Source organism: Hemicordylus capensis, chromosome 1 (genome assembly GCF_027244095.1).
Source record: "Hemicordylus capensis ecotype Gifberg chromosome 1, rHemCap1.1.pri, whole genome shotgun sequence".
In the NCBI taxonomy this organism is placed as follows: Eukaryota; Metazoa; Chordata; class Lepidosauria; order Squamata; family Cordylidae; genus Hemicordylus; species Hemicordylus capensis.
In genome coordinates, this window is record NC_069657.1 from 141531148 (window position 1) to 141544361 (window position 13214).

Below are 13214 nucleotides of genomic sequence, written 5' to 3' on the forward strand. Positions count from 1 at the left end.
ATAACCCCCACCCCACAAAACAGTCTTACCATCTTCATTAATTCCCAAGTTGCTTCCTCGTTCTTATAGCAACTGAGAGAAATTTAGAAGCAGCTAAAGTCACCCTAGAAACTTTATCCATTGATTGATATTTAGTATAGAATTGAGATCTACCTGGTAAAGCTGACAATATAGGAGTAATCAGTTGCCAGCAGGCTCTAGTGTAGAAGCTACAATGCAGTAAAACACGCTCCACTGATCCCACTTCTTGACCATTACATGGACAAACCCTCAAAGACAGGAGGATCCTATCCTATCTTCCTTGCAGATCCTGTTAGGGGAATACATTCAATCTTGCCCAAATAAAAGCACTTTGTTGCTTGGCTACATAGATGTTGGTAAGGTAAGGAGCTGACTGAAAAGCATTTTCATATAGAATGCCAAAGTGATCTGGTGAGCAGGATGTGCAAGCAAGGGCAGAAAGATCTTGAAAGAATATCTCCCCAAATCACACGATTTAAGGGCAATTACAATTTTGAGTTTATTTTAAAAATACAACAATAATTACTTGATCACAATAATCTCAAATTACAATTACAAATTCAAATTGCAAGTCCATGTATGCTAGCTAATTAGCACCTTTTTAAAAGCTAAAAAAGCTCAGGTGGGGTGCACCCTAGGGTCAGGCAGGCTGCATTTGGCCTGCAGACCACATGTTGGATGCCCTTGCAGAATTGTCTGACAGGATTCTGGGATCCACAGGAGCTGTATTTCCATTGCTCTGATTGTGGTGGCTGCTGCTGTGCATGCTCACAGCAAGACCCAGGACTTAACTGAAGTCTAGTACCTATGAAGCCCTCTTTGCAGCTGCCCCTTTTCTTTTTGAAAAAGGGTAAGGGGTAGTTGGAGGGGCTCTGTGGAATCGAAAAGGGATCAATTTTAAGTTGTTTGGGACTCTAGATCTTCCTTCTCAGATCCAAAGAGATCTGAGAAAGGAAAAGCCATCACATCTGGCGCATCAAGCATGACCCCATTTTAAGGCACTGCTCCATCACTTTAACTGATAAATCTCCTAAAAAATTTCCTACCTAGTTAATATCCTTGAAGCATGAAAAAAATTGCAAAAATGGAAGGAAATCAACAACGGTTTACATCAAAGATTGTTGGCTTGCCAAGAATGGTTGGTGGCATTTGGTCCTTCACACAGGTTCTTTTCTAAGGCTCGTACTTGGGAGAAAAAGTGTGATTATCATAGCTTGGAGGAGGAGGAGGATTGTCTACAGCAGCATCTCCACTGACAGTGTAGGGCACAAAAACTGTGGCCTGAAACAGAAAAAATCATTCCATGATTAGAAGAAATTATAATAAATATTTTCTGTAGCATCATCACAGTGATGATCTTCAAATGAGGCTACTTCTCTTATCACCATCTGAATGACTGCCACCAATCCTTTGTTAGCAGAACATTTCCAAGGCAATTGCCACCACATTTACCAAACTTGAGATGAATAGAATCTGTCAATTGCTATAAGTATTGTTCCTCCTTTGAAGGCGAGTGGCCAGATTTCTTGGAAAATACACAGGATGTTTTGCTGAAGTCATTATGCTGAGGCCAGCTTAACAGCACAAAATCCCATTGGGCAGACAGGAATGCAATTTGCCAGCTATTAACCATGTTTTCATACACTTCTTTGCCACACATTGAATCCATTCACATGATCATGAAAAATGCAGGGTTCCCAGTCTCCTGGCAGTGCAATGCATGCTGGGATAGCTCTTCCAATCCTTGAAGGACCCAGATCCTGAACTAAAAAATGGAGACCATGGCTGCCTGCATTATATGTGTGTTGAGTTTGAAGAGCCAAATGGAGGTTCTGCCTATCTGTGGAGACCAGTGCAGGAGTTCTTTATACCCCTTTCCAAACCACTCCTAGATGACCATGTGAAAGATGGTCCAAACCACTCCTAGATGACTATTACCTGTTTGCTTAGATAGTAGGGACTGCTTAGGGGTGTGCGTTTCCTTTCGGATACAAAACATTTTGTGCCCAAAACAGGCCATTTTGGCTGTTTTGTAGCCAAAACAAAACACCCAATGCTCAAAACAGAAAATCTTGTAGCCAAAACAAAACGTCCCTGTTTCGGATACAAAACATTTTGTTGTTCCAGCTGTTTTTGGAACTCCATTTTGCAGCCGTGAAAAGTCTTTCTCCTTCATTCTCCATTTTGAGTTTTGACATCTGTTTGAATTTCCGGCCCTTCCAGCCTGCTGATTGGCCAGTGAAAGCATGGGCTGATCTGCTGGCAATTGCCTCCTTATTCCTTTTAAGGAAATTTAAGGGTAAAATTTACCCTCATTGGCCAGTGGGGCAGTGTGCATTTACCCTCATTGGCCAGTGAAGCAGTGTGCACACTGTGTGGGGCAGTGTGCATTTCATTGTTGTTGTTTCACACTGTTGTGTGTCGATCAATTGCATTTGTGGGGTGGGGTGGATGTGGATGTGCATGACCTTTGGAAATCTGTCTCGTTCTTTGCAAAGCTCTGCTGTTGTTGATGTGTGATGTTGATGTTATTTGGGGTGGATATGGATCAGAAAAGGGGCTTTGGGGGCAGAAGAGTAGGTCAGATGGTAGTGCCCCAATGGGTGCCTTCTGCCACCCAGATTCCAAAGGAATTGGGGAAAGGGCTGATTTTTAAATAATTTCTGAAGTTTACATGTCTTTGGGGCAGATTCAGGGCAGAAAGGGGGCCTTAGCGGCAAAACAGTGGGTTGTGGCAGTGCCCCAAGGGGTGACTGCCACAAACCAGATTCAAAAGGAATAGGGCAAAGGGCTGATTTCTTAGGAATTGTTGAAGTTTACTCATCTTTAAGGTTTCCCCCCATAGGGAATAATGGAGGTTTCAGCAGACCCATAACTCCACTTGGGGGGCACTGGGGTGGCCGGGAGCGCTTGCAAACAGAGCAGACTATACCAAACAGCTGTCAAACTCCCCTTCATTGAGTTTTGAAAAATGCCAAGTTTTGAAAAACGCCACTCCACACATCAAGTGAAAGTGGTGGGGCATATCAGGCTTTTTTCAAAAGCCGATGCAAATAGAGGATTATTTTAAGCTCAACATAAATTGTGCTAAGCCAGAATGTGCAGCATCGATTCGGGGGGAAACAGAGACCTGCCTGTACTGGTCCCTGATAGCCCGAATGAACTTTGAAGTAAAGGCAGCTGATATGTGGACTCACACTCTCCATTCTGAAGGAGATTCGACCCAAAAGCCGTGTGTGTAAGGCCTCCTTTACCGGGTTTCCTGACATGACTTTTTCCTAACATGTCCCTCATTCAGGAGGAAAAAATGAAGAAAAAGCAATGGTGTCACAATTAAGAGGGACAGAAAAATGGGCAGCATGGATTGTTTGTTCATAAACTGCTTTATAAAATAAAATATAAACAAACACATCCTTCAAAGAAGAGAAGTACAAAAAGCCACTCCTCAGTAGTTTCATTTGCAAACGAAAGGGTTGCCTTTTGCCTGAGGAGTTAATATTGCACAACAAAAGCAAGACTAATTAACACCTATTTGGCAGGCACACACACCCGCCACAGGCACACAGACCTCTCTCTCTCTCTCCAGTCAGTGCTGACTGAATGTCTGCCTCTGTGGCATTCTCTTTAAGAGCATAAGAACAGCCCTGCTGAATCAGGCCCAAGGCCCATCTAGCCCAGCATCCTGTTTCGCACAGTGGCCCACCAGATGCCACTGGAAGCGTATAGGCAGGAGTTGAGGGCTTGCCCTCTCTCCTGCTGTTACTCCCCTGCAACTGGCATTCAGAGGCATCTTGCCTTTGAGGCTGGAGGTGGCCTTTAGCTTTTGTATGGCTCCTGTTCAGGGGTGTAGCTATAAGTGAGTGGACGGGTTCAAAGAACCCGGGGCCCCCAGCTCCTGAGGGCCCTCCAGATCCCCCCTCCCTATTTTCTTCATTATCCCCCTCACTCCGAGGGGCTGCCAGGGAGAGGAGTGAACACGACCCCCCTCTCCCATAACTATGCCCCTGCTCCAGTTCCTTAATCTCAGTGACTCTGAGCATGTGCTGAGTCCACCTGTCCAAAGGGAAGAGGTTTTAGAGTAAACCTAAATTACTGAAGGAGCCTGGGCATGGGAAACAGCCTGGCATTGGTAGATAATATAGCACTACATTAAATTCTCTGTCTGTCTGTGGAGCCCATGGTTTGGATAATGCTTCTAGCTGACTGCGGGGGGAGGGGGGGAGAGATGCCTGTGCAATGCTCCAGAGCCCTGTGGTGTCTTGTTCTTAGCAGTTAAGAGAAGTCAAGCTACATCCCCAGTGAGACACTTGCAAGCCTAAACATTTCTGCAGCAGAGATACACATTTCTGTGATGTAATGGAGTCACTGAAATGGAGGCAAGCAGACTTCTTATCACTAGACTGTGGAAGTTGGAGATATGGATAAGCAAATGTCTGAGTAACTGACTTTCATTAGCCAGCATGGTGTAGTGGTTAGAGTGCTGGACTAGGACCGGGGAAACCCAAGTTCAAATCCCCATTCAGCCATGAAACTAGCGGGGTGACTCTGGGCCAGTCACTTCTCTCTTAGCCTAACCTAATTCACAGGGTTGTTGTGAAAGAGAAACTCAAGTATGTAGTACACCGCTCTGGGGAAGAGCAAGATATAAATTTAATAATAATAATAATAATAATAATCTTTAACTATCTTAACCAGTGGAGACCGTTTGAAGATTCAGAGGGAGCTGCAAGGGACATAAGATCAGGCCCAAAGATGCCCATCCAGTCCAGCATCCTGTTTTGCACAGTGGCCCACCAGATGCCGCTGGAAGTCACAGGCAGGAGTTGAGGGCATGCCCTCTCTCCTGCTGTTACTCCCCTGCAACTGATACTCAGAGGCATCCTGCCTTAGAGGCTGGAGGTGTCCTATAGCCCTCTGACTAGGACCCATCAGGGGTGTAGCAATGTTGGCAGTGGCCCATGTTCACCCCCCTGCTCACTTGCCTCCCTCCACCTACCTCCCCCCCCAAGATTACCTGCCCCCTCTGCAGAGAGCCTGCCCCACTAAGCCTGCAGTCCGCGAATGCTGCCAACTTGCTAAGCTTCACTGACCGTGTGCAAGGTCTATGACATCATGGGTCGTGATGATATCATGCTGCTCACACTACCATCAAAGCTTAGCAAGCCAGGAGCATGCACAGACTGTGGGGTTCGTGAGGCAGGGCAGGTCAGCCAGCCACAGAAGCTGCAGGTCTTCTGGGTGGGTAGGGGGAGGCAGTCAAATGAGGGGAGATTCAAGCAGGTGAGGAGCCTTTGGCGAGCTCTCGTCTTGGGGTTCCCAGGGCAAATCCTGTTCTTAGAACACATCCACCAAATTACAGTAATGTGGCGAGCCCCATAGCAGCCTGAAGGCATCTTTCACCCACGTTTATTCATATGGATCTGAAACCTCTCCTCCGGCCCCACCCCACATCTTCTCCTTGAGCTTTTCAAAAAGATCACTTTAAACTCGGCACAATCCTTACCGGCTCATAGTGACAACAGGTTGCCTGGCACCCGAAATGTGCTGCTGAGACAGTGATGGCGAACTCCAGCAGGCTGAACAAGAAGAGCAGGACACCGAGACCCATACCTGTAGACTGTTGAGAGCAGAAGCAGGTGGAATACCACTTATTTCTCTCTCACTGTTGCAAATTAGTTCAGCTGTAACGTTAGAAAGTGCCCCAGTAACCATCTTCTGAGTGGAACAGGCTTGAAAACATGAGTGAAGATGTCATCTAAGAAAAGCTGAGGCCAGTGGTGACATTTCAAATGATCTAGTCCAGGCTTCCCCAAACTGCGGCCCTCCAGATGTTGCTAAACTACAACTCCCAGCATCCCTAGTCACAATTGTATGTGGCTGGGTATGCTGGAAGTTGTAGTTCACCAACATCTGGAGGGCCGCAGTTTGGGGAAGCCTGATCTAGTCAAACAGTCTGCAAGACATATAAATGCCTTGCAGAACATAATATTGTACAAATTACTGTGTGTGTGAAGCTGGGCAGGTACCTACTTAGAATGTAAGCATTTTCCAACATCACAAGACAAAGCTTGATACCAGAAGCAGGCAAATTTGGCTTTCCAGCTGTTGTTGATCGACAACTTCCCTCATCGAGGCTCAGCAACAGTTGGAGTGCCGAGGTTGCCTGCCCCTGCTCTAAACACACATTTGGCAGCATCTGATAAGCAATGCTACTTGAAACACACACACACACACACACACACGAGTCAGTGTAGATGTTTGGTTTCATTCATGCTACTTACGTCGAATGTGAAGGCTGTTAATTCAGTTTAGATGTCTGGCCTCATGCATTCTGTTTATGCCAAATATGAAGGCTGCTAACGTGGGACAGAATGTGCTATATAAATGCAAGTTATTACTATTACTAAACAAAGGCAACAGAGTACTCTGCCTGCAGCAACCAGTGTGGGCTTTCAGAATATGCAGGCAACTGGGACCACCAGGATGGTGTTTGTAGCATTCTTCACATAGGAAGCTTCCTTACACTGAGTCAGACTGTTGGTCCATCTAGCTCAGTATTGCCTACACTGACTGGCAGTGGCTTTCCACGTTTTCAGGCAGGAGTCTTTCCCAGCCCTACCTGGAGATACTATGGACTAAACCTGGGGCCTTCTGCAGCCACAGCAGATGCTCTGTCACTGAGCTTCAGCCCCATCCCTTACGGCAGGGATCCTCAACGTTGGGCCCCCAGATGTTCTTGGACTTCAACTCCCATAATCCCCAGGCCCAGTGGCCTTTGAGATTCAGGGAAGGGCACTGGATGAGGTACTGCTTCCTAGTTAGTTGTCACTGCCCTCCAAAAGAAGGAAAGTTGAAGCACCACAATCAAATATAGTTCAGATATTCAGCTGATTCAGACCAAATGGTTAGATTTTATTTTATTTTTTGCAGATTGAATAAACTTGCCAGAATTTCAGATTTCTAAAACCATTGACTCCTTTAAGATCATCAAATTAATAATGTAAAAACAGATGACAATACCTTGTTAAAAATGTTGTTTAAAATGTAGTTAAAAACATAGTAAAAACAAACAAGCATTTTGGCATCAAACTCCAGCCTCAGTTTTGTTCCTCCATCTTCTGTGGCAAAGTTCTTTGTGGAATTTTTCACTTACCCATAACAAATCGTAGTGGTGATAATAATCATAATCATAATAAAGTGAATTTAAAGCCAGCTCTGATATATATAGCATGATGCCAGTAACTGACATTACAGCACTTGTGATGTTCATCCCCACACTGCATTTTACCTGAAAGAGAAATACAAAGAAACAGGCTGCAATAAAAGAACAGAAACAACAGAGGTCAATTTTAAAAGCAAGTAGTCAATTAAAATGAGTCACACCCAATCAAGGAAAAGCAAAATATAGCCCTATTGTTTTCATCAGGGGAAATTTAAATCCAAAGTCCAGTCCAAAGTGACTCTAGACATGTGGAGAAAGTGAATTATGAATTGTTTCTCTCTGTTTCTTATAACATTAAACCGAACCCAGGATCTTCCAGTAAAACTGATTACCAGGAGATTCAGGATGATTACCAGGATTCAAGAGTACCTCTTGACACAATGTATAATTAATTTATAGAATATACTGATAGATGATGTGGTGATGGCCACTAGCACAGATGATCTTAAAAGTTAAATCTCCAATAGCTCTGATGAATCAAGATTTTAAAATCTAGACAACCATTTTAGCTAAAAGATTAAATAGAGTTATTCCCTCTTACATTGCCAGCCTTTGTTCCTGGCAGAAGGTTATGGGCTAATATTAAACATTTAATTTAGTTAGTGTTATTAGGTAACTTAACTATACGAAAAAGGAAGGTTCTTTAGCAATAGCAATAGCACTTACATTTATATACCGCTTTATAGCCAGAGCTCTCTAAGCGGTTTACAATGATTTAGCATATTGCCCCCAACATTCTGGGTACTCATTTTACTGACCTCGGAAGGATGGAAGGCTGAGTCAACCTTGAGCCCCTGGTCAGGATCGAACTTGTAACCTTCTGGCTACAGGGCGGCAGTTTTACCACTGCACCACCAGGGTCTTTAGTTTTCTTAGATGCTCAAAAAGCATTTGACCATATACAAAGTACTTATTTAATTTCAGTATTAAAGGCCCTCTTCCAGAAGGTGACTGGAAGAGAATAATGCTGTGGGGTCAGAGTGTGTTTTCATCTGGCTCCCCCACAACCACACACACCCCCTTCTTTTGGTTTGGGAGAAGGGACCAGGCTACGGTTTCTGTGCACTTCTTCCTGGAGTCGGACTAGCTATTATCTGGTGTTTTTGCTCACTTTAATTGCTGTAATATCTTACACCTGGGCTGAGTTTGCAAGATGGGGTGGGTGAGACACACTCCAGTTGGGCTTTTGAACTCTGGGCCCTTATAAAGGGGAGCAGCACCAGTGCTCATCTGCCAGTACAGCCTGCTGCTGGGCAGGCCACCTGCAGGCGACTGCCAAAGAGGCTGGCCTTTGGGGGTGGGACTGAGGATTGGGGCCAATATACTGTTTTGGACTCCTAAAAGGGAGACTCCTGCTCACTACACTGTGGTTGCCTTGTAACTGGCTGGGCCTGGTAAAGGGAGGTATCTTGGGTTGTCCAGAGATCAGGGGTGTGGCTATAATTGAGCGAAAGGGTTCAAAGAACCCAGGCCCCCAGCTCCACCTCTCACTATTTTCTTCCTCATCTCCCCCCACACTGAGGGGCCACAAGAGAGAGGGGTGAACGTGGGCCCCCTCTCAATTAGCTATGCCCCTGCCAGAGATGGAAAGTGGGGGCTGACTCTGGGGCAGCCATTGCAGTGGTGGTGGGGAATCAATGAAGATATTTAAGATATGCCTTTTTTTGTCATGAACCCTGTCGCCTATTAAGATCATCTGGAGAAGTCCAGTTACGGTTGCCACTGGCTCATTTGGTGGCAACTAAGGAGTGGGCCTTCTCTCTGGCTGCCCCAGGGCTTTGGAATATGCTACCTGACGAAACAGAGGATCTCCTTCTCTGTTTCCTTTTAGGAAGACCCTCAAGAAGCACTAGTTTCCACAGGCTTTTAATTGAAATCAATTTTAAACTGTTTAATTTGTTTTTATTATACTGTTTTTACTGTATCTTGTAAAACTTTAACTGTTTTTACTCTGTTTTATATAACTTACAATTTTGTACACCGCCTAGAGATGTACATATCGGGCAATATAAAAATATGATAAATATAGCTGGAAGTTTTATTGATTGGGTTAAGTGAATGTAATGTATCAGTCTCTTAAGGCGAGAGTTATAATTAATGGATTCCCTTCAGAAGTTTTTGAATCTGTTTCTACATATCTTGAATCATTTTTGAAACTTTTTGTAAGCCAAATTCTTGTCTATTTGAAGAATTCTACAGACTTTTCAAATTATATAGACATACTTGAATTCCCTTCTTCCAAATTTATTTCAGTCATGATAGATGTAGTTTCTGTATATACTAATACCTCCAAGATGAGTCATTGGATGTTATTGAATTGACTTTGAACAAAAGGGTCTCTTTTGAACAATTTCAAAGAAATTGGGCAAAGGGGTGATTTTTAAATGATTTTTGAAGTTTACGTGTCTTTAAGCTTTTCCCCATAGAGAATAATGGGAATTTCAGCAGCCTTAGTTATATCTCCCGGAGGGGGGTGACACCAGGGTGGCCCAGGTTGGGTTGTAGTGGGTGGTAGTGTCCAATGGGTGCAAAGAAGCTACCACCCAGATTTCAAAGAAATTGGGCAAAGGGGTGATTTTTAAAGAACTTCTGAAGTTTGCGTGTCTTTAAGCTTTTTCCCATAGGAATAATGAGGATTTCAGCAGTCCCATAACTCAAATTGGGGGGCACCAGTGTGGCCCAGAGCGAGTGGTGGTGTAGTGCACATAGGGTGCCAACCACCCCCAAACCCACAAGCCCATAGGGCAATGGGTTTTTTCGTTTCTGCAGTGTTCTGAGAGCAGATTCTCTGGTAGCAAATGAAAATGGATTCAATGTTGATAGTCATTCCCATCACTTTTGATACGCATTCTTATGCTATTAAACAGATTTTTTTAAAAAATGGTATTTATTACAGGATATTCCGAAATGGAAAGATCCACCAACGTTTATCCACAAACAAAGCCTTAACTTTAGAGATATGTTAGTACATAGTAACATGGAAAATAAGGAAAGAGTTAAGGAAAATTTTGTTCCCCCAGGCCTTTTAAATTTTAGTTTTTAAGATTTGATCTGATTTTTAACTAATTTTAAAATGAGTTTTAAAGCTTTGTATTGTATTTTGTATTTTCTTTTCATCTTTCTTGCCTGTTATGATTTAATGTATTATGTGTTTTTATTATATGTTTTAACGCTCTGTTGTGAACTGCCCAGAGAACAATTTGTTTTGGGGTGACTAACAAATAAAGTTTTTTATTATTATTTGAGAGTTAAGGGTAATACAATAGATGGGACAACACCTACAGGACATTTTCTTTGTGGACGCGGCTCTGTTTGTAACAACTGTGTTAAACTAAAAAAAATTACGAATCCTCATAACTTTCAGGAATATACATTTGGAGAAATGTTTAATTGTAACACCAAAGGAGTGATATATTTGATACAATGCCCTTCTATGTTGCTGTATGGGTGTGTGTGTGGTGGTGGTGGGAGGAGACTAGGAGTGTTAAAGCCAGGATTATAGAACACAAAAGCTGTATTAGGAAAGGAAAGAAACAAGCACCCTTGGTTTTGGAATCGAATCATAAAGCTGAAGATGTATGATTTTGGTGTGTGGAAATAGTTAGGAAACATAAGGATAATATCAATAATATATTTCTATGTCAAGACCTTTTCTAGATCCATAGACATAAGACCTGTACCCACTTTGGGTGAAATGAAGAAGTTAATTGGATTCAAAAGGCTTATATAGATTTCTGGGCGTTGTTAGTTATCTTTTTCAGAAGTATGGTTTTTATGAAGATATATTGTAGCTTTCAATTTAGAAAACATGCAGATTTTTTTGGAGAACCGGATCCCACTTTAGTTTCACTTGAGAGAAATTAAGTTATCATAAGGCTTATGAATAATTGTTTTTAGATATTGACAAATATTGATATATAAAGTTCATAGGCTAAAGATGGTCGTATTGATTACACTATTTTAAAGTAATTATGTTGGTTTTCTCTTGGGAGTAATACATTTGGGATTATAGTATTCCATTGGGGGTTAGTCTTTAAGTATTTTCAGAATTAGGTTGTTCAAATGTAAATTAAATGGTCATTTTGTACCTTGAACAATTTGATCATTGAACCTTTATAAGAATTGCGAAAGATTTTACTATTTGGTTCTATAAAAACTTTGAAAGACTTTCACTATTTGGGACTTCTAGGATTTCATTTTAAATTTTTGGATGAGAGTGTATTTATGTGGAACAATTGTTACATGCTATTTTAGAATCCCACTATGTTATGTTTTACTAGAATGATTTTGTATTTGAAGAATTAAATAAGTATTCTTAATTTATTTGGGGTTGTTTTATATAGTGTAGGTAGGGTTTTATTTTGATACAATTGTGATTTGGTGAACTTGTCTGGTTTGTGTTTTTCAGTTTTGGTACTTTTATTTACTTGGAGACGGCCATTTCCCACTTGACCCCACCCCGCAGAATACCCCTTGAACGATACTATATCAGACACAGCATCCTTCCATAGCAACCTTCTCTTCCAGGGGGAGAGAGATGTTATCCCCCCCCAAAAAAAAATTTTCAAGGAAGATCACCACCACTACATTGTCACTGGTATGTAACTTCCCACGAATTATTCACACTTTTCCCTGCCCCTACACTAGACCTCATTTTCAGGCTCCCATTTGCCCGTACTCCTAGACTTCTTCTGACTAAAAAATGCAGCTATACAAACTTTTTACTTGGTCCTAGACAGAATTTCTTTCCAAGCAGATCTCCAAATGCCCTAACCCTTGTCCATGATTGCATGTCTGTGTACTTCTGTCTTACACTCATCAAGGGGTAAGGGCCCTTTCAGATGTTATGTTAACAGCATGTAGATTGCTCTGTCCCACAGCACCAAGGTCATTTCAGAAGCTTTGAGCTACATAGGAAGAGTGCACAACATTGCTTCTTTTGGCAGATCACCCCTCCTAGAAAACGGGGGAGTTGTGGTATGGGAAACAGCCATGTTATTTCAGTGGGGATTTGGTGTGGGAAGGAGCTGTATTGCATTGGCTCCCAGACCATTCAGAAAGGGTGTCTTTGAGTCTTGAAAAAAGGATGGGAGGCTAGGGTCTGTCTGGCAAATATTAAGCTACCTCAGAAATTCCCAGTACTTAAGAAAAGTCTTAAATTGCAATGACTCTTGATGTGTTCCTAGATGCATGTTGATACAGTTAGGAGCCGATAATGGATGGGGTCCTAACTACCTCCTACTAAAGGTGAAAAATTGCTGAGCACCAATCATATAAACAACTTTGACTTATACTGAATGTTCATCTGAGCAGTGTAGGCAGTTGATATGGCCCTGGATGTTTATAATGAAGATGGTATTTTCTAAATTGTAGAGGTGAGGGATCATATATATCTCACCAGTTCGACCCTCAAATGTTTTTCCACTGATACAGATAGGGATCCAGAAGCAATGAACTGTCAAAAAAAGAAAAAAGAAAAGAAAAGATGCATTTTATGTACAATTTAGGGGGGAAATGAAGCATTGGTTACTCACCGTGAAGGCTTCTTCTGGTTGCTGCTGTCAAGGCATCTCATGAAGATGGGTTATCCCTGTCACGTGCTCCTAGGCAGGACTATGCAAATTAGTTTAGAAAGGCAGTCCTATATAGCTCTGACGGGGATAACCCCGCCCCAGTTCTTCTAGGCCGAGCGAACCAGTAGTACGAGAAAGTTATGCAGAGAATAATACAAGAGAGAAGAAACACATATACATGTCCCTACGCCCTGCAAGGAACAGATGTGTGTGGGAGCATATAACCTGGTCCCAGGAGGGTTCTTCCCCTAGAGAGGACAGCGAGCCACAAGGGTGGGCTGAGATGCCTTGACAGCAGCAACCAGAAGAAGCCTTCACGGTGAGTAACCAATGCTTCATTCTCGGTTGGTGCTGTCAAGGCATCTCATGAAGATGGGACTTACCAAAGCAAACTTCCC

At 42.7% G+C, this 13214-nt stretch overlaps 1 protein-coding gene across 3 annotated transcripts in view; it reads right to left on the reverse strand.

Annotated features, from left to right (window-relative positions):
- Window positions 1-13214, reverse strand: part of LOC128349112 (membrane-spanning 4-domains subfamily A member 8-like) — a 31873-nt gene continuing 18659 nt past the window's right edge. For all 3 annotated transcript variants that reach the window (XM_053305051.1, XM_053305062.1, XM_053305069.1), the window contains 4 exons: window positions 12642-12698; window positions 7175-7309; window positions 5525-5638; window positions 1-1302 (listed from right to left, as the gene is read on the reverse strand). In XM_053305051.1, coding sequence (XP_053161026.1) covers window positions 1195-1302; window positions 5525-5638; window positions 7175-7309; window positions 12642-12698 — 414 coding nt within the window. In that variant the 3' untranslated portion in view covers window positions 1-1194. The remainder of the gene's footprint in view (window positions 1303-5524; window positions 5639-7174; window positions 7310-12641; window positions 12699-13214) is intronic.